Source organism: Rhododendron vialii, chromosome 2a, assembly GCF_030253575.1.
Source record: "Rhododendron vialii isolate Sample 1 chromosome 2a, ASM3025357v1".
Lineage (NCBI taxonomy): Eukaryota > Viridiplantae > Streptophyta > Magnoliopsida > Ericales > Ericaceae > Rhododendron > Rhododendron vialii.
The window spans coordinates 8,316,107-8,338,259 of NC_080558.1; the positions used below are offsets into that span (position 1 = coordinate 8,316,107).

The 22,153-nt window shown below is 38.2% G+C and overlaps 2 protein-coding genes across 3 annotated transcripts in view; one reads left to right on the plus strand and one right to left on the minus strand.

Annotated features, from left to right (window-relative positions):
• Positions 1-9,864, plus strand: part of LOC131317066 (uncharacterized) — a 39,766-nt gene extending 29,902 nt beyond the window's left edge. Inside the window, exons 2-6 of the mRNA XM_058346646.1 lie at positions 3,925-5,298; positions 8,468-8,520; positions 8,687-8,840; positions 9,014-9,215; positions 9,774-9,864. Of these exons, the coding sequence (XP_058202629.1) occupies positions 4,185-5,298; positions 8,468-8,520; positions 8,687-8,840; positions 9,014-9,215; positions 9,774-9,864 (1,614 nt within the window). The 5' untranslated portion in view covers positions 3,925-4,184. The remainder of the gene's footprint in view (positions 1-3,924; positions 5,299-8,467; positions 8,521-8,686; positions 8,841-9,013; positions 9,216-9,773) is intronic.
• On the minus strand, positions 7,676-14,818 carry LOC131318109 (uncharacterized). Of its 2 annotated transcripts, none has more exons than XM_058347927.1 (7): positions 14,142-14,818; positions 13,460-13,681; positions 13,302-13,330; positions 11,858-11,921; positions 11,660-11,767; positions 11,227-11,551; positions 7,676-8,051 (listed from the first exon to the last, which is right to left on the minus strand). In XM_058347927.1, the coding sequence occupies exons 1-6, from the start codon at positions 14,142-14,144 to the stop codon at positions 11,237-11,239; spliced, it is 741 nt and encodes a 246-aa protein (XP_058203910.1). In that variant the 5' UTR covers positions 14,145-14,818; the 3' UTR covers positions 7,676-8,051; positions 11,227-11,236. The 2 variants fall into 2 exon arrangements, with proteins under 2 accessions (XP_058203910.1, XP_058203909.1); XM_058347926.1 differs by having other exon boundaries at positions 13,430-13,681.
• Between the last annotated feature and the right edge of the window lie 7,335 nt (positions 14,819-22,153).

A 22,153-nucleotide genomic window follows, 5' to 3' on the forward strand; every position in this document is an offset into this window, starting at 1 on the left:
TTCTAACCAAAACGATACCGTATAACATCGTCATTAAACCTTCTGATCCTCTACACCTCATGCCTAATTGAAACATGTCCTAATTGAATAATACATTTGTTTGGTGCCACGTGTAATTTTCTCATTATGTGGTACTCCCTCCGTCCCATAATGTTTGGCATTTTCAGGAATGCGTGTCATTTTTAAATTGCATAAATCTTTCAATTCATAATGTTTTAGGCAATTTTTTGAACTTTGTTTAATAGAACAAATTAAACTCTATTAAACAAGATCCATATTGCTTATAAAAAAATTTATGAATTAAAAGATATAGTTAATTTTTTCATAAGACTGGAATAGTGAAAGTGCCAAACATTATGGGACGGAGGGAGTATATTTTAGGATGTAAACAGGTTGGGAGCATAGAGTACGGGAACATGGTGATCGGGAACACAGTGAACGGGAGCATGGTGTACGGGAACATCGTAGAGTCAATCACGTTAATAAGACTCTACGTGTTTAATTACTTGTTCCGTTGTTATTTCTAATTATGTGTGCTTCTATGGTTATGGATATCATGCATACATTGGGGTGAGGGTAGTTTTGTGTTATTCTACTGGGTTTTCACAAACTCATGGTACTGTGTTATATTCAATGCCAGGTGCATGCGAGGATATGGAGTATTCCGAAGACATTTTTGTAGCAGCTGAACACGGAGCCGAGTCAGCCAAGCACTTTATATTTGAAATTTTGTAATAAATGCACTTTTCGACTTTATTCAGTAACGTAATATTTTAATTACGTCTGTAATAAACGGAACAGTAATTTGTAATAAAAGGTTCGACAATTTGTAATAAATTCGGTTTGTTACAAAATTAATTTCATCTCTTCCGGAATAAGAGGCTCCTCATCAGGAGTATTAATGTTTGGGTTTGAATCTTATATATAGTTGTGGGCTGCTATTTTTTATTTTCTATATTTTTCAAGCAATAATTGGAAAAAATTTGAATTATCTAATGAAATTGTAGTGAAATCCTACTTACCAAAAAAAATTGTAGTGAAATCTTGTATAAATAACTTCAATTGTACTTTTGTCGTTTGTTGTTTCTAGCTTTATGTGGTTGTAATTACTTGTAACATTCTTGGTAGGGATGGCAAAGGAGAGGGTCGGGGGTGGATACCACTATCCCCGTCCCCAATCCCCGAACCCAAACTCCTCCCCATCCCCGCCCCGATCCCCACCGGGGATTTATTTCTACCCTCCATCCCCGCCCCAAACGGGGAACGGGGATCCCCACGGGGATTCGGGGATCCAAAGATTCCAAAACTTTTTAAGAAAATAGTCACCAACCGTTAGAAAATACAAACCTTGAAACTAAATTCCAGAAAAGAAAAAAAAATCTAGGCTGCCATTACAATTTACAAACCAAATGCCGAGGAAAACAGCCACAGTTGCAACCATAGTGCCATTACAAACCAAATCGAAATAAAAACAGTCAGCAGATAACCAAGGAAAACAGCCACAGTTGCTGCCGTAGTGCCATTATGACAGCCATTACAAACCAAATTAAAACAGTCACAGCTGCTGCCATAGTGCATTACAAACCAAATTGAAATACAAACAGTTTCAAACAAACAAGAGTAGTAGCTAGAGCATTGGGAACTCTAAAAAACGAAGCACAAACAGTCGATTCCCAGCATATGCAGTTACCAAACTTGAAACTTAAAGTGCCTAGACAATAGAAACAAGAGCATCAGTGCTTGAATATACTAGCAGAATGAATGCCGAAAAAACATCTTCACTCCTAGAAAATAAGTTGTGTCCTATCTGATAATAAGTAGCAATTCTTCCAATTCAACAGTGCAAGCAAAAATATGGTCAGTGTTCAGAGTGGATGGTCACACATGGAAAATTGAAAATCTGATTGCCAAACTTACTGTATTGGGATAGGACAGATTAGTGATAAAAAATACGGCAAAAAAACGAAATATGTATTTGACTCTCTAAGTTATGTCAGGGGTGGGGATCGGGGAACCCTAAGTTAATAAGTTATGTATATATAAATATATAATATAATTGTTATATATTGGAGACTACCAGGGCAGGGATGGGGCGGGGCGGGGAGGGGCGGATACTAACTCATATCCACCCCCTACCCGTTCCCCACTTTTTTTTAAAAATTATCCCCATACCCTACCCGATCCCCAAATAATCCCCGAATCCCCTACCCATTTGGGGCGGGGAACGGGGCGGGGCGGGGCGGGGCGGGGCGGCCGAAATTGCCATCCCTAATTCTTGGACCAACTGCCCTATAAAAGTGAATAACCATGTTTGACAATCTGCCTGATATTAATATACGAAGTTTTACTCCGATTTTAATTGAGCTCCTAAACTAGCAATTAAACAACGAGGTTGGTCCTTCGAATGGTTCGATTCATTGAGCTGAATACAGAGAGATCAAAAATAGATCATGTCCTGCGCGCCCATAAGTGTAAATGTTAACTTCTCAAAGAGTGTGATGTGTGGGGTTAAATGCCAAGATCAGGATGTCATTACTCTAGCTCTGGTGATGGGGTGTCGTATTGGTTCACTTCCTATAAACTATCTCGGACTCCCACTTGGAGCTAATCTTAGAAGAGTTCAAACTTTGCGACCTGTGATAGATAGGCTGGAGAAGAAGTTGGCAGTATGGAAAAGGAGATTTATGTCGTCTGGAGGTAAATTGACCCTTCTCAATTCAAATACAAGTAGTTTACCTGTTTACTTCATGTCCCTCTTTAAGATGCCAATTTCGGTTGCAAGGAAGATTGAAAAACTTCAAAGACAATTTTTTTGGGGTGATTCCATTGATAAGAAGAAGATCCATTTGGTTAGTTGGGAAACTATAATAAAGAGTAAAAAATATGGAGGTTTATGATAAGTGCCAAAATATTCATATTTTGGCCCTCCAATCTATATTTATTAGTCTTTTATTTTTGTTAATTGATTTTTATTATGTGCTTTTATGTTTATAGGTTGCTCGAGCTCGGTTACCAATAATTTGGGTAAAAAGAAGAATTTCTAGAAGTTTTGGATCAAAATGTAAAGTCCTTCAAAGTTGAATGGCTAATGTCTTATAATGTGAAACTCAAGGGGCTTTTATGTTATTAGGGTTTAAAACCCTACTCCTATATAATATATAAAGTCAGCCTACTGACTGAAAAAAGGGGTCGGCAGCTTTGGAAAAAAAGGAGTTCTGGCACCAGCCGTGGAAAAGAAAGAAAAAAAGGAAGGGGCTTCTTCTGTCCGTAGAAAAGAAAACAAGTTACGGACGGGGGCTGCGGCATATTGTTAAGTATTTTCTTTCTTCAAGTTTTTGATGCTTTGTTCAATTACTCGCATTCTGATAACTCATTTTAATTTATGCTCTTAATAAAAGTTGTTTATCTGTTTTTGTTTGGTTTGGATCTCTTATTTATTTTCTGTATCGCGTAATATAAGTATGTTTCAATTTATGGTTTCTTTTGCTTCTTGCTTCTTGTTTAATAATGAGTGAGTAATCGTACAGGTAGGGTCGCGGGGTGATTAGCATACTGTGGCTAATTCGGGCACTGCTTCTTTTATCAAACAATGAAAAAATAATAATTTTAGACAAGAAGCAAGATTCCCGCGGACGAATCTGGGCATCGTCAGAGCCCATGTGAATGGAAGAATGGGGGTCCAAAACTTATTCTTCGCTGCGCATGGGTATACGGCGACCATAGGGTCTCGCATCTTGCGGGGTATCTATTTCAATCTAAAATTAAACATTTTTAAAAACTCCAAACAGAGCAGGTTAATCCGGACTAGTTACAAGTGCTATGAACCCTACGATTTTACCTCCTTTTAATTTTCTTAAAAAGCACATTCGATTTTCTAGGTTTTAGTTAATCTCAAACAACCGACAAGGGGTGGCTACCTAAGAGCCAGTTTAATTAGTAACAACCCGAGTTTTTAGTCAGCACACATCACCGTCTTTGTGGATTCGACTCCGAACTTACCGGATATTATGCTGCGTCGATCTTCGCCCTACGCTTGGGGCAACCCATTATTTTAGGTCTAGAAATCCATCAAGCATTTTTGGCGCCGTTGCCGGGGACGGTTATGTGTGTTAAGAATTCGGGTAGTTATTTTTTATTTGTTTTCTTTTTAGTTCTTTATTTTTTTTAAATTGTTGAAAAGAAAAATGGCCCATTTTGCAAGGTGGTATGGAGGTTATGCAAACCAATTTGATTGTCCAGTGTCACTTCCAATATTTTATGGTTTGGCCTCAGAAAATCATTTTTCGCATATTCATGACCTTGAGAAAGCTTTTGATAGAGATGAAGTGGCTCTCTTACATGTATTTTCAGCATCTTTGCGTGATAGTTCTCTAGATTGGTTTAATTTATTGAGTCCAAGATTGACATGGGGTGAGATTGTGATACAATTTTTCAATCATTTCAATCCCTCATATGAGACTCATATGCTTTTACAAGAACTATCAGATTTCTCTCAACATGATGATGAGTCTTTGTCACTGTGTTGGGAGCGATTTAAATTTGTTGTATTCTCTTGGTCGAGTTTTAATTGTGAGCTTGGCAGTCTTCTGGTTATCTTTTGTCGTGGTTTAAACCTTAAGCCATGCGAGGTGGATTTTAGGTCCACTGACGAATTCTTGGATAAAACCCCTGAAGACGCTTGGGATTTCTTAGATGAATTAACCCAAAAGCTCCAATTTTGTGAGTTGACTAAAAATTCTGAGGATACCAATTCTGATGGGAGAGAAAAAGAGGAAAAAGAGCCACTTCCTGAGGATACCAATTCTGAGGTGAGGGTAAAAGAGGAAATAGAGCCGCTTCCTGAGGATACCAATTCTGATGGGAGGGAAGAAGAGGAAATAGAGCCTCTTGTCATTAGTGAGGGCTATATGCCTTTTGAGGAATTATTGCCAATAGTTGCACTGAATAATCAAGTACTCTCGGCTCTAGATTGTGCCACCCCTTTTACTGAGTCTCCACTTTCGCAAGAGTTTTTGAATGTGGAACTGATTGATTTTTTTGGTGTTGATAAATTTAATTTAGTTTATCATCCATATCTTGTGGACTTTGTCAATGCTTTGAAAATTGATCTAGTTTGGGCTATACACTTGGTGGTATTTAAATGTTTAAAACGAATTCGGCAAATGTGCTACTCAAAATATCTTATCTTATGGCATGGCCGAGTTCAATTCTTGATAAAATGTGTAGAATGGAGTACTATGTTCATTGTCTTAGCTCTTGTTGGCATGATAAATGTTCGGAACCCACGTTTGGCTACACGTACATTTTTTTTTTTGATGGTCTGGTATAGCCACCCGTTTCTCGCTTGAGAAATAGGGAGAAAAGTAGTACCCGTGTCTTTCGTGTGAAGAAAGTGGATGGTTTTTTGTATTTTATTTTTCTTTCTTACCTTGTTTATTTCTTTTAGTTATTTTTCTTGTTGTTTTGGAGGCTAACATTTTGCAGGTTGTTGGATCCAAGTTGGGGGGTCTCCCTCACTCTCTAATTTACTCTGCTTAGCCCTCCTTTCCGAGGTGATATCTCTCCTCTCTTTTTCGTTTCTGTCCGATCTTTATTTTTTTTATGCTTTCAATGCGGACATTGAATAGTTCAAGTTGGGGGGAGGAATCACTTTGTTCTTTATCTTGTTAATAAAAAAAAATTGAAAATTAAAAATACTTGTTGGATCCTTTCTACTTGAGACTTGGAGATTGCAATGTTTACTTGTTGGTTACTTGTGCTAAGAACCTGTGGGCATTTCTTGAATATTTATGTTGCATGGTAGTTCTTTTTGCTAGCTTGACGATAGAAATTTATCCTGGCATACACTCTTAGCATCTTTGCACTGCACGTTTCTTGCACCTTGACTGCTTGTGAGTTGTGACTTGAGTGCTTTCAATGGCTGGATTAGTGGAGACTATTGCCCATGTGAGCTTAAGTGCCTTACCTTTCTTTGGAGTGGTGTCACATAAAATCTTTGTTTGTCGTAAAAAAAGAAGCTATATCGTTGTCGATCTCATTATCTTTGTCATCAAGTATTGGGACTTAATGCATGCTTATTATTTCTTCTTTTAGGAATGGAAAGTTACATGGTTGTATTGCTCCTAGGAGATAATAGTAGGCCATTTTTGTTCTTTGAGCCGGTTCATTTCTTTTTCTTTAACACTTTTCCTTGCAAGCCACATTGTGCCTTTTGCATGAGTCTTTTTCTTGTTAAGCTTCACCAACCATATTGTGTCTTGAGAATGACAAGTTAATCATGTGAAGGTTAATTTTTGAAGAGAATGGAGAAAGTGTTTTGAGAGAGTTGTGCTTGAAATGTGGTGTATTCTTTCCCATAGCTAAAAATAAAAAAATTGAGAAAATAGCAAAAAAGAAAAGAATAGAACTTGAATGAAAAAGGGGAAGACACCCTTGCATTTGTTTGAAAAAAGAAACAAGTTGCTTCATTGGGAAATTGTGTGAAGGGTGAAAAATAAGAGAGATATATGGTGGAGTTGAAAAGAATGATAAGAGGGTACACATTGTTGCACTTGCCCTATATTGTTTTAGACAATTCTCGGACACTTGCTTATGATTTATCCTAACCTTTGAAGCACTTTTTCTTACCTAACGATATAACCGAATAAAAGTCCTATTTGATCTTAGGGGCAATGGGTTGTGGTTCGATGGATAGATAGTCTTTAATGCTTGACATTCATTTCATGAGATCATGTGTCTACCTTAAAAAGATTTCTCTTCGTGTCTAAAGTGTGCGGGGTACTTTGATTTTTTATTACATAATTGACTTCCGTCCGCACACTTTGAGAGTTTATTAAATGCACCTTGTTTCGAGCGTTTTCTTTTGTTGAGTGCATGACATGGTGAGAATTGAAGTCGAGACTCGGTCCGGAGAGAGTACTTAGTTGGGGTTCACTTGTGGTTAAGGTCCATGCTCACACACGTTAAGTTTGGATGCCATGATTTATTTCTATGTTTTGATAGCCACTACAAGAAAATTTGCATTAGGTGACAAATGAAAATTGTCACAAATTGCATGTTTTTCGTCACAAATAGTATACGTGACAAAAAAAAATTTGTCGACTAAAGGTTGTCGAGGATTCCTACCTCGTGACGAAATTTATTTTTCACCACCTATGGTGTCTTTTGACGACGAAAAATTTCGTCACGAAAAAATCACTTGGTGACGAAATGTTTTTGTCACCTATTATTCTTTTTGATGACGAAATATTTCGTCCCCATTCTAATAATTATTTGTCATCCATTTTCAATTTCGTCACTAATTATGGCAGGTGATTGAACAATGTAAATACATACGTGACAAAAAAAGTTTCATCACCAAAGAAATTAATTAAAAATAATAATTGTGACAAAATATTTTGTCACCTAAAATTTCCAATTGGTGACGAAAGATATAGTCATTAAAAAGTTGATGAGAGAAACATCTTTGGTGATAAAAAAAAATTGTCACCTTAAATATGTGTATAGAAAATAAAAGTGACAAAATAAATTGTCACTAACACTCTTCTTACAAGACAATATCATCCTATTCATTTTGGAATTCAATACTCTGCCAAATAAATGAACTATAAATTACACCATAATAGCCAATACACCTTCGTAAACCATTATAATCATGTGCCAAACTAGATATCCATTAACCACAAAAATCATGTATTCTATACCAAATTAATGTCCATTCAACTATAGGATCTAAAGCATCAATATTCCCATGACAAAAACATGAAAGGTAGACCATACCATATATGTTCATCATAGTTCGGTAGCATCATTAAAATGAAAAAAGAAGACTCGGAACTTCATCCAAAAAAGGAGTCTTCATAGAAGCATATATCTAGAAAAGAAGACTCGGACCTTCATCCCAAAAAAGAGTCTTCATAGAAGCATACATCCAAAAAAGAAGAGTCGGACCTTCATCCCAAAAAGGAGTCTTCATATATCCAAACAAAAAGTCTTCATAGAAGAGCGTATATATACCATCTTCCCCGCTACCAACCTTATATGTATTCAATCTGCACATAAAAAGTAGGATAAAGTATTTTGGTTATGATGTTAATAGGACACAAAACATTATGGAAACTTAACAATCTGCACAGTACACCTTATGTGTATTCAATTTGCACACACAAAGTATTTTGGTTATGTGTAAGGTGTGTTGTGTCCACTAAAGGTGTGTGTTGGTGTGATTTGTGTGTGTTGCGTCCACTAAAGGTGTGTTGTGTCCTCTAAAGGCATGGATTTCATTACTGGTGTGTGTTGTGTGGGTGCCAAGTGAGTTGGAACACAAAAAACAGCCAAAAACCATCAGCAAAGATCAGCCAAGCAATCCAGAAAATTAAGAGCAGCAACAACAAACATGAGCACCAAAATGCAAAAGGGAATTGATATTGTCTTGTTTATTCTGTTACTTTATCTCTTTCTCTTATAGTTGAGCTGTTGGGTAATAGATGTAATCTACAACTTTTGTGTGTGTCATGTAAGGTAATGGCTGTAATCATTGTAGTGGCAACAATGTGGTGCATGTCAGTCCACTAGGGTTTGTTTAAGATGGCTTGCGTGCATCTCAGATAGATTGTTTGCTGTCTCTATAGCTCAATTGTAGTTGCTCAGTATAGCTCAATTGTGTTGGTTTTCAAGTGTTGAGCAGGTACCCTCTTCTGCCTATGCTTCACTGCTACTCCTGTGTGTAGTGCAGCAAGGGTTTAACATAGAGTACCACTGGTGCTTTGTTGGTCTAGCTGATCATTCATTGAAAGTGCTGACTGTGATGGCAGTTTTTATGTTGTATAAGGTATCAAGCTGTATGTTAAGTAGTTGTGAGCTTGGGGGTTGTCCCATTGTTTGTACCTACCCTTGGGGGGTTGTCCCTTGGGTTGTTTAAGCCTTTCTAGGGGGCATGTCCCTAGTTATGTTTTGATTTCCTAGCTTGTTTTTGACTGCTCATGTGGTGTATCATGCTCATTCTCATTGCTAGCCTGCCTGCTGCTGTCCAGTACTGGCTGTCTGCTACTGTTCTGCTTCGCTACTACTACTGCATCCTGGTTGCTACTGGCTGTTGCTATAATGGCAGCAAACTGCTGCTGTATCAGAGCCCTTTTGGCTGCTGTATCTAGGCTCCACAAGACTATACAAGCTGCGTGCATCATTTTGCAATTCCAGCCAGTCAATTTCCAAGTGTAAGTTGCCGTGTGTGTTCTTCAAGCAGCCAGTCAATTTTGCAATAGCATACTTAGTTTGAGAAAGAAGTATACTTGAAGCAAGTTTTTGAACCTCTATACCCAAAAAATAACTCAATGAACCTAAATCTTTCATGACAAATCTTGTATGAAGTGTAGCAATCAACTGAGTAATATACTGAGTATCACTACCTGTGGTTAGAATATCATCCACATATATAAACAAGAACAAGTGTAAGACCTTGATCAATTTTAAGAGTAAATAAAGAGGAGTCTGCTTTGCTGTTGATGAGCCCCTGCTTAATGAGAAACCCATAAAAGAGAGAGAACCAAGCCCTAGGAGCTTGTCTTAAGCCATACAATTAAGGCTTTGTTGAGTCTACAAACATGATTAGGAAATTAAGGCCTCATTTCTGTAACCTTGAGGTTGTTTCATATACACTTCTTCTTCTATAATACCATGTAAAAAGGCATTAGAAACATTTAGTTGTTTAATGTCCCAATTATGATGCACAGCTAAGCTAAGCACCACTCTCACAGTTGGTTGCTTAATGACAGGGCTAAAAGTCTTTGTGAAATCCAAACCTTCTTGTTAATTCCATTTGCCACTAGCCTTGCCTTGTATTTAGCTGCACTTTCATCTGAGTGATGTTTGATTTTAAAAATCCACTGGCATCCTATAATGTTTTCTCTTGAGAGTGGATAAACTAAAGACCAAGTGCCCTGCTTTACTAAGGCTTGGTATTCTTCTGCCATAGTTGTTTGCCACTGAGGATGCTTAATAGCTTCAGTAAATATCTAGGTTCTACAGTTGGGACAGCAGTTGGAACAAGCTCACTCACAACAGCAGTTAAACTCACAATGTATTTAGGTTTGTGTATGCCATTTTTAGACCTAGTGACCATGGTATGTTGAATGAGAGGAATGGAAGAAGAAGAAGGTAAGCTAGGAGGACAGGCTTCTAAAACTTGGTCTGGAGACAAAACTGGGGAAGCAGAGATAGAATCTGCAGGAGAAGGAGTCTGAGCAATCACATGAGTGTCCGAATGTAATGAAGAAACAGGAGATGAGACATGTAAATGAGGTTGAGAAATAGGAGAAGAAAGAGAAACAGGAACAGACAAGGGAATAGAAGAAGAATTACAAAGAGACACTGAGGAAGAGGGAAAAGAGATTACAATATCTTCAAAAGATGTTAAAGGGACAATAAACTTAACTGAATCAGAGACATAGTTAGACAAAGAAAATGATGAAGCACGGAATAGGGAAATTCACTTTCTATGAATTTGACATGTCTGGATATGTAAATCTTTTTAAGCACATGGTCATAGCACTTGTACCCTTTAGTATGATCACAATATCCTAGGAAAATGCATGGTTTAGATTTAGGAATCAGTTTATGACAGCATATGGTTTCAACCAAGGATAACAACAACCACCAAAAGGTTATAAGATCATATAGTTTAGTTGGCTTTGAAAAAGAAGAACAAAGGGAACCTGAAATTGTAAGGAGGAATGAGGTAACCTATTGGCCAGGTAAACAACAGTAGTACGTAAGAGCTTCTAGCCAAAACACAATAGGTAAATGACCTTGTAATAAGAGAGCAATAGTGGTTTCAATCAAATGTCTATGCTTTCTTTCCACAACCCCATTCTATTCAAGGGTATGTGGACATATAGTTTGATTAATAACTCCACTTGTCAAGAAAAAGATGGAGTAGAAAATGAGTAACAAACTCACCCATTATCTACTCGGTCTTCTATTAGAAGACAGGCTCCTCAAGTTAGATGGGTCAAAGTGGTATGGTTCAAATATGCAGTGCCTAGATGGTCTATCATTCAATGGTTGGCTGTATTAGGCAGGTTATCCACTCTAGATAGGCTTCATAAGTGGGGGATTGTCATGGAGTCTCACAAATATGCAGTGCCCCTATGCCTTTGTAAGTGGTTTTGGCTATAAAACTTAACTTACACAATATATATAAAAATAGGGAAAGCATGATGTACTAACCAGCAAGTTGTTAACCGATGAATCCTTGTTGTTTAAGAAATGCCATAACACTAGCCAAAGTCTTCCCCTGTTCCTCTATCTTATTGTTTGCTGCTTCAATTCCTTCTGCTTGCTCCTGAATTTTTTCAGCTTGCTCTTGCACCTTTCCCTCGAGGTGTGTTACATACTCCCTGTTCACAGTCCTAATAGAGGAGGAAGGCCTAATGCCAAGTCCCTTCACATAGCCTGACTTTGCCTTGAGTCCTTTAACAGAGAGCTCCTCTTGCGTAATCGGGATTGTACCTTCCTGCGCATTATGTTTAGTCTCTATTTGTACCATCTTATCCTGTCATTTTAAAGTAAATGCCAAATTTAAGTTCTGACAATTTAGTAGAGACAAGTTCTAATAATTTAGAAGACACTAGTACACCACAAAAGTACTTGACACACGTACATAGAGAACTTCGGATTCTGAAGAGATCCATTTTTGCGTGTCCTTATTGAAGTGGGTATCCTTGTACATCTCTGTTACCGCGGGCACAACACCTCCATTATCGTGCATCTGATATATTATGTTCTCATCAAATGAGTAAATAAAGCATGTTCATATTGTAAAAAAAAAAAGTAAAGGCCAATATAATAGAAAACGCACCGCAGCGGCAAGCCTAACTGGGAGTGACTTTGATCCACATCTATGTTTTGTCTTAGACCAAGACCTGTTTTTTATTTTTTGTATTGGCAAAAGAAACATATCGATAAAATAGAAAATGAGTTACGAAGAGAAGAAGCTATTGAATTAGCCCAGTTGTTATCGGAATATAAAATATAAATGCCCAGAAGATATCGATTAAACATAAAATAGCCCAGTTGTGATTGAATCCAATGGAAATTTCAGACTTAATTTGTCAGTTGGCAGGTATTGAACTAGCAGTGGAATTGAACCCAAGTATAATCACGAAAACAATTAGAAGCCAAGTATATGAAGTTTGCATGAGTCCTAATGGAGCTAGCTATGATGATGAAGAATCTCGAATAGCAACATGTTTAGTCCTCTCAGAAGCTGAACCTCATTTCTTGAATAGCAACATATTGATTACTCCATAGGGCTACATAGCAGCTAGCAAACAGCAATAGCAAACTTCTAAGTACTAAATACAAGCCAGCAAATAGCAATACAGGAACAGCAGTAGCATTGCAGAATTGAAGGAAAAAATGCAAAAATTTGAAGAGGAAAATGTAGAATTGAAGAGGTATATAGTAGAAAATGAGGAGGAAATTGACTCATTGATGAACTTTGTAGAAAAGCTAAGTGGAGAGGTGCAACAATTGTCCACACAGAACCAAGAAGCAATCAAGAGAAGTGTGGAGTTGGTGAATCTCTCAACACTATCTCTTCGAAAAGAATGGCACCAGCAGCTACTTGTATTGTCTTTGCTTGTCATTTGTATGGCCATGTTTTATAAGTATTGTAATGTCGTTCGAAATGGCAAATTCCTAGCATTGCCAGGAGAAGCACCTATGTACTGAAAATGGCACATCCAGTCCAAATGCCAAGTAGCTATTAGTAATGTTATTCTATATGAATGAATGAAGTGTTTCCTAGCATTATGAATGCAGTTCAAATCCCTAACATTATGTTTTTTTGATAAGTACTTGGTTTGGACTTCAATCAGTAAACCTATCCTCAGTTTGGAGTTGAATTAGAGAGGAAACATGACTAGAATTCCCCCAAGTAGATCAGTAGAGTAGCAAAGCCATATTGAATGTCTAAAGACTGATTAATCTAGGAATTTGACAACAATAAGCCAATAATAGTCTATGAGACCACATGGCAGGTTTTTCTTCAAAAGAAGCAGCAACAGTTCACAATATAACAGCTTGGCAGTCAATATTAGAGACCAAAAAGCTGATAATCCTATAGTTTTGAGCATACATGGATGAAAGCCATGATGAAGGCCAAATCCTACAGTTGTAATCCATAAACAGCCATAATGCTGTTGGTGATGTTACTTAGCAAGTGCCATGGGCACAAGGGCAGAAATGAAGGCAAAAAGGCAGCAGCAAAAGCAGCATTAGAAAAGGGAAGAAAATCGAACCTGTTTGAGGTGTTTTTTTCTGATCGCTCCTACAAGACCACAAACCAATAGAGAAAACTATAAGGGTTTCAAGTTTAGGATGTGGTTTTTCAATAAAATCCAAGATTAGGATATGCTATAACAAGAACCATGACTATTTCTCTGGTGAACAAGATTACCAGCCATTTTGGAACAGTCCACTTCTTAGTGACTAAGCTCGTCCACTGCTCTGGATTGACACCAGCTGGTGGGTTGTTTCTAGCATACTCTTCCCCCCTTGTTTCTTGAAGTTTCTTGTACTTATTGTGCAAAACGAAGTTGTGATTGCTCAACCTCCGTCCACATTGTGTTGCCACTGCCTTTTCAACATCGATTGGATCTCCTTGCAAGTCAAACTTATCCTGCAATATTTGATAATTTTAGTAATGACTTGATCCTGAGTTACAGAATTAATATCTTATTTGTAAACTAAGAACTACTTTGATGATACTGATACATTCTTTGCCTTGGATTTCTTGAAATTTGTTTGGGCAATGCTGTTTCACCACAGCTTTCATATTTTGTAGTTTTTAGCTTATTTGGTTGCGTTCGATATTGATCTAATCATTCCTAAAGCTCTGTGTGTGTGTAATAATGGGATTTTCGGATGATGTGAATTTAAGGTTCTTTAAGGAATGCCCACATCCAAATGATAACTAGCGGCGTCAACTGAGTAATGATCCAGGGCTTCAGCCAAAGCAGATCAAGTTTTGGTTTTAAACAAGAGGACTCAGACAAAGGTGCTCACTTTTCATCACTCTAACCTTCCGTTTACGTGCGCTGCAAATGAAAGATTAACTGCTGGAAATACTCAGAGTTTACCATTATGCGCTGAATTATAGGTGCTTTAACACTCTCATCTACTGCCTTCCACCTAGGGACGCCAACATCTATCACATGTGTGCGAACCTCGACACCAATCCTTGAGGCCAATTGAGCAGCATGCTTTCCTACCGGTGCACGAAATAGTTGTGGAATGGGAACTGGAAGCTTTCCTTGTTTGTCAATGAGTCCCTGAGCTTGAATGCCTCGCGTAGGTCCACAGGTAGGTCTATTAATTTTTGTCACAAAGAAAACAAAACAAGAGTAAATAAAATTGTTTACACCAAATGGCTACATGGGCTAAATGATATGCGATGTTTCCAATCCATCTAGTAAGAGGGAAGGAAAACAATGCCATAGTAAAAGTAACAAAATAGGATAACAGAACAGCAGCAGCACTACTACTGGTCTGACAGAACAGCAGCAACAGTAGGCTTCACACAACAGAGCAGCAGCAGCTATAGGAAACTGTATTTTGCCCTGGCTTGAAAAACAGCAGCCATAATAGAAAACAGTAACCAAAACTCAGGGACTTCACTATGACAAACTGGCAGTGAAGGACACTATTTGTATCCTAGTCCTCTTAAGCATTTACAAAAGAGATGGCAGTAAATGGTAGTAACTGATAGCTGGTACCAGTTCGAACAATCCATTTGCAAATGGATGGAACATCAGCAGCAACACTATTTGAGCAACAAACAACAACAACAGCAGTAGTAAGCATCAGAATATAGAAGCAAACAATTATGTATAGCAAACAGCAAATAGCAGTAAGCATCAGCAGTTAAGAGTCATTCAAAGCAGCAAAAAGAAAAGAGCTATGTACAACTAGAGTCTTTCAAAGCAGCCAAGCAAAGACTACCGGATCTGAATATGCTCAATGAGTCCAGTTACAATAACAGCTACCAAAACAGCTAATATACACAGTATTAGTAGAAAAATCCAGCACATTCAAGTATCATATACTTGGGACACAAGCACATGCACTTTCCAATAGCACACAAGAACATATATGCTAACAATGAAATTGACTAGAAGTTAAAGTTATAGCAGGTGCAGAAGTGTCCTGAGCACAAACCTTTGGGGTCATCACATTGCAAATGCCCACCAATGAAAACCAAAAACCCCTCAGGTATGATCAAGTGATATGATGGTAAGTATGATACAACTATCATAGCCATGCATAGAAACAATCAAAGAATGAAACCGTTGGTACACAGCCAGCTATCACATTACTTCTTCTTTTTCGTAAGGTTATTAGTCAATTGTTCTTTTTTTCCACAAAAAGTGCGCCAGTCATAGTTTTACTTAGACTACATAAAACAAGATAACGTAATTGTAAAAATAAACCATACATTACATTACTCACCGCCATTGTTCTCAAGTACCACGTCATTTTGTGGCTGAGCAATGGGAGGCAGTGAGGCTTGGCTTTCCATGCTGGGATGAGGTGTTGATCGGGTGACCCTCTCAGAGATCAGAGTTGCACCACATTGTGGCTCTGTATGCGATTGTGCTGGTAGACCACCTGGTGGTGTCTCTATGTCCTATAATAATAGAATACAAAATGCACCAGCATTAATACATATTGCACTTCATTCATACGAGAAGACAATAGAAAAAGTACGAGAAGAAAAGATTAAAAAAAGAAGAAGATACATTATTACCTCTTGCTCGAAAGAGTCATCAGACTCACTGTTATAGCCATGACCATCCTCATCATTTGATAGCATATAGTCAGGGTCGTCCACCTGATCAGCCCTACCACGCTTCCCATTATCATTTGCACACTGGTGCCGAGCCGATCCCATCATAGATGTTGCAATTTTCATAACCCCAAGAGATTCCAATACCTCATTGTTCCTCTTTACTTTCTCATCTCTTATCCTCTCATAATGTGTTTTGTAATGAGTTGCTAGAAAATTAGGCTGGAGCATTACTTTTCCTTGTTTTTTTTTGGTAGACACTTTTTCTCCTCTAGACATTTCTGCGTGACGATGAACTATAAATAAACAACACAGTTTAAAAGTAATGCAGATTAAGAGCAGTGTAAAACAAAATATCTAATGAAAACCCATAACTTCAAAAACTAAGCACATGTAAAATACATATAAGGATCCACATACAATGCTTAGAAGAAGTACATATATCTACCCAAAAAAAAAAGAACTACGCGTCATAATCCATATCAGGATCCATATCAGCATCGGATATTTCATCGTCTTCACCAGCTTCATCATTTATATCCTCTCCTATTATTTCATGCTCTTCATCAACTTCGTCATCTGTTAGGTTTTCAGTTGTTTCATGTAATGGCCCAACTCCAGCAATAACCTCAACTTCAGCGTCTTCCCTACGGAACCGAATATTACCTTCAATGTCAATTGGCACTCCTGAGGTCATACTTTCTTGTTGGAAGGCATCGGTACATTCTGGAGAATCCAATGGTTCACCGTCTCCCACCTCTGGTAAATCAAACACACCCCTTTGCTTGACCAACTGCACAACTTGCCAAGGTTCGCCCCATTTTGTATCATTTAGGTAGAAAACTTGCTTTGCTTGGCTAGGCAAGATGAATGGATCAGATTGACACCACCGACTCTTGACATTAATACTTGTGCAGTATTTATCAGTTCGTATAGTGCCATTTCGACCTGTGTTGCCGGTGTTGTACCACTCACATTGAAACAAAAGGACTGTATTCTCACACATGTACTCAAATTCCCAAACTTTGATCAAGTGACCATAATACTTGTGCATCTTCCCCTCGTGGTCTACATGAGCAAGCACGCCACTATTTTGACTCCTACGGCGGTCATCTACTTCTCTCGTACGGAACCTTAACCCATTAGTTATGCAACCGTAGTGCTCCTTCACTAGCAAATTGGGACCATTTGCTAATGACCATAGTTCATCAGTCGCCTCTATTGACTTGTTAGCCCTCAACCGATTTACCTAAAGTAATATATATAATCATGAAAAAGTTAGTTATGCTAACTAAATTATGGTTCGTTTAATACTAATGACTAGCATCTCTAAAAGAATTTCAAGTATCTTACCTTCTCTTTGAACCACTTGGGAAAGACTTTTCGTTGCACACTGGTTATGTTTTGTCCATTTGGAACATGCAACAATTTTTTGTGTTCCCTATTCAAAAAAGAATGTCATTAATAGCCGAAATACTATCATTGTCATCAAAGCCACTTAAAAAAGTCAACTACGTACTCTAGATACTCATCTATCTCAGGGCTATTTAACAAAATGAACCAATGGGCTACGTCACGGAGTTCTTGTGACATCTCGCCATTCCTTGTGACTAGCCCAAAAGGACGACCTGTCTCTGTGAATACTGTGTACCCTGTACGACGTTCGCCAAAGTCTTCATTTCGTTGAGTTCGATTATGCACGGTTTCAACCTCATCAAGATACATCGAGCAAAAAGCAATGCACTCCTTGACAATGTAAGCCTCTGCAATCAAACCTTCTGGTCGAGCTCGATTAGAAACAAACTGTTTCAGAGTTCCAAGGAACCTTCAAGACCAGTTAAGAGTAAGATTACACATGTAAAACAATGACCCTTTTCAATCAATAATTATGTTTGTTACAATTACCTTTCTATTGGGTACATCCACCGATAATGTACTGGTCCTCCAAGGATGGCTTCACGTGGTAAGTGAACAGCTAAGTGGACCATCACGTCAAAGAAGGCTGGAGGAAAGATCTTTTCAAGCTTGCATAGTATGAGCACTATCCGTTCTTCTAATTTCTCCAATTCACTACGCCTCAATGTCTTAGAACAGAGGTCTTGGAAGAAACTACCCAACTCAAATAATGTTGTACTAATTTCCTTATCCACAAAACCACGCATCCCAATTGGAAGAATCTGTTGTATAAGTATATGGTAGTCATGACTTTTTAGGCCAGTTAGTCTACCATTAGTTGAATTCACGGACCTTGATATGTTTGCTGCATAGCCATTTGGATACTTGGCCGATTTCAAGAATTCAAAGAAAGCCTCCCTCTCTTTAGGGGTTAGCGCAAAGCTCGCACAAGGTTTGACATATGATCCGTCGGGACGTTGTGTCAACCACAGATCTTTTCGTATGCCCTTATCTTCCAAATCCTTTCGTGCCTTGTCCGTGTCCTTGTTCTTTCCATTAATGCCCAACATTGTTCCAACAATATTTTCACTAAAATTTTTCTCACAATGCATGACATCAATGTTGTGTAGAAGTTTCCTATCCTCCACATACGTTAGTTCATACAAAATACTTCTCTTTGTCCAGTTCGGTTTGTGACGTTTCCTTTTCTTATTTGCTGGATTCTTTCCGAAAATGACCCCCCTTACATTGTTCAATTGCTCATGTATCTTTTCCACCGGCAACTCTAAAGACCTCTTTCGATTCTCGGGCTTACCATTATAGGCCAGCCTTTTTCTCTGTTCTGCATGATCTTCCGGCAAGTAGGCTCGATGATTTGTGTACGCAGTCTTACTTCTCAATGACTCAAAATATGGTTCATCGTTGCAAGTATAACAAGAATAATGGCCCTTTGTTCTCCACCCTGAGATGTCACCCAATGCTGGCCAATCATGTAGTGTCCACCAAAAAGCTGCACGCATTTGGAACCATTCACAACTCGCTGCGTCATAAGTTAATGTACCAGTGTGCCACAACTCCTTCAACTCATCAACCAAAGGTCTCAAATAAACATCGATATCGATCCCGGGTTGTTTATCCCCTGGAATAAGCAATGTCAGCATGAAGAACGAATCTTTCATAACCAACCATGGTGGCAGGTTGTACGGAATAAGAATGACAGGCCACATGCTATAAGAGTTGCTCATGTTACCGAAAGGGTTGAACCCATCAGTTGCTATTCCTAGTCTCACATTGCGAGCCTCACAAGCGAACTCAGGATGCTTAACATCAAACTCCTTCCACTCATCACTGTGGGCTGGATGCCCGGATTTCTCACCATCAGTAGGATTATTCATGTGCCATCTCATGGCCTCGGCTATCGCTCTAGACATGAACAACCGTTTTAATCTTGGTGTCACAGGGAAGTAACGCAAAATCTTACGCGCAATCTTCTTTCCCCTAGCACAATTGATCTTGTACCTCGACACATTGCACTTTGGACATCTATCCAATGCTGTATTTTCATTCCTAAAGAGTATACAATCATTTATGTAGGCATCGATGAGCTCGTATGACAAGCCTAAGCCAGACAATAACTTCCTTGCCTCGTATGTGTTCTTGGGAACTAAATTACCTTCTGGTAAAAGATTAATTTTGAACTTCAAGAACATATCAAGCAATTTATTGGTCCAATGGTTTGTTACCTTCATATTAAATACCTCAATAACAAACTTCAACAGAGTATAATTTTTGCTACCTGGGTATATCTCGCGCTGGGAATCATTCAAAAGTTTATCAAAGTTCTGCACTTCCTCATGTTGGGTCGCATCTATTGGTTCCCCTCTTATTCAATCTTCCACCAAAGCATCAATACCACCTAGATCACCATCTCTGATTTCATGATACCGAACATCATCTAATTCACGGGGTTCTCCATGCTCATGCCAGATAGTGTAACTTTGCATAATCCCATGTTGAATCAAATGAATTCGCACAACTTCTGGACTTTTTCGGTAAAAGTTTACACACTTTAGACACGGACACGGAATATAGCCTTGTGCATCAATAACCGCTCTTGCAAATTGAATAAACGAAGTACACCATTATAATACAACTGACTAATTCTTCCATCTGCTGTCATGCCCATTTTCATCCAAGTTTTGTCCATGTCTGATAGCAAATGCAAGTAAGATTTAAGTAATCAAATTAATGTCATGTCATGCATCACATAGTAATTAATGTTGCTTACCATGAATAAGGTCTTTGGATTGGATAGATTTGAACAAACAAAAATATTAGAGGAGACCTCCTTAAGAAGCTAAGGCACAGTACGAAGTTCAATCTAATCATTTTAGAGTAACCTGATTAACGGAAGTATATAGTTTGACTGTGACTAAGTCTTCAATGGAGTAAAATTCTGAAGCAGGACACTAAAGACATGACAACTTTATTGAAAAGCAGTTTTTGAATGACAAGTTGGAAACCACGTTGAAGTCTTCCGTCTTTTCAAGTGGTAGTAGATATATGCTTCAACATACACTCCAACACAATTCCTATACAGTCTCCTAATCCCCTTAAGCATATAGCTTTATCTTGTTCCATTAGTTTTGCTTCTCCATGTTTGAGTTTTTTTTCCTAATAGTTGTCATCAATCGAAAAAGAAAAAGAAAAGACACCCAATAATCCTACCACATTGCACTTGTGGGAAGGACATAACCTACACTAAGGGAGTCACATAGATTATATAACTCAGAGAGCCACAAAGTAGTAGATATATGATGAACTTATGGTGATGAAGAGCAATAAGTTTTATATACCAGGGAATGAAGGCAGTAGACAACAGATCTATAAACCAACGAAAAAAGGACATGGGAAAGATCTACGGAAGATAGTGGCAAACACATTCTGATTTCCAGGCATGTATGCGAGATCAGATGCAAATAATGCAATGCAGAAAGCTTGCAAAGTGATACGAAAGAAAATAAAGGCTATCAGATTTGCATCTATACACCACGCTTAACATCCATTTAGCAAAAATAAGAGAATACTTGTAGATTGCAAAAACCGTAAAACTCCATCTAGAAAACAAGAAACCTTCACAACAAATAGTAAAACAACAGTAAGTTCATTAGTGTTCAGCACAGGTCCCACATATTCACTCTCAGCACACGTCCCCTGATTTCTGACTATGTTATGCGGAAGTGTTATGACAAACGCGTATTCAGCACATTTTCAATACTCAAAAATTGCCCCATCTCAGCTGTTAATCAAAATATCTTGCACCGATGGCAAAAAAATCCTAAGCATAGATGCAGGGTTTGGGTGGTGATGGCTCTGGTTTGCAGCACAGGATCCCAGTGGTTTTGTGGCCTGGGAAACAGAAAGGAAGGGTCGGTCTGTGTTGTGCAGGTTGTGCTCCCCCACTCGACGGCACAACTGACTCTAGGCAAACCCTTACATTTCTGACACTGAAGTAGCAAAGATGCTGATATGATGACAAAGCGATTGTCCAAAACTGTAGGAAATGGCACGCTGGAGGAAATGATAAATATATGTTTTTACATGTGTTTTGCATGAAAGTTTTCTTCAAGACGTAAAACACAACACTAGTTAAATTAGAGAGCTTTCCATAACTTAAAAGACCAATATATTATCCAAATAGTAATAGTATTCAATCAAACATGCTATGCAAAGGATCTGTTAACCACTGCCCATTCAAAAAAATGCTCTAAATACGCTAGGAAACTTTCATGATACTCTATGGACACCCGAAGGACCAGTCAGAGGTGCCAAATGAAATAGCAGACTATAGTTAAACTTCACCAAAGGAGACCACCAAACTCTTGATTTCAATTCCATCAAACCACCACACCACAGCTTAAGAGAGTATCATATCCATATAATACAACGCTGAGATCAATGATCTGCAGACTGATTCTAAGGAAAGAGAGAGACTTTACAGAAAGTCTACATAAAGAGTCAGCTTTTATGCCGTTATGGTTGTATCTATCGACATATAGACATATAAAACCAACCATAGAGGTTCCACTATCTAAGGTGGCTTTGGTAATGGATCAAACCAGTTGGTGCCCTAGTTTGAAAATGTGAAATGGGAACACGTAAAGACAAACACTAAGTCAGAAAAGAGAGTATTAAGATCTCTATGTGCAAAACAAATCCAACAACTTAAAAAATTCGTAAAGTAAAAGTAATTTTTGCAAATGTGGAGTGGGATCCATAGTGACTAAAAATGCAGTTCTTCTACTAAAATGGAAGTAATTCGCTGTCAAATAATTTCGGATGCAAAAACTTGGATATCAACTGCTGATGCTAATATTTTCTCAATTGTCTGGAGGGTCCAGGAGAGATATT

Excerpts from the sequence above, each read along its gene's own strand:
- LOC131318109 (XM_058347926.1), bottom strand. Across the intron at positions 13,331-13,429 it reads TCACCAGAGAAATAGTCATG|GAGCGATCAGAAAAAAACAC; the intron begins GTTCTTGTTATA and ends GTGGTCTTGTAG. Across the intron at positions 11,922-13,301 it reads GAAAAAAACACCTCAAACAG|GTCTTGGTCTAAGACAAAAC; the intron begins GTTCGATTTTCT and ends AATAAAAAACAG.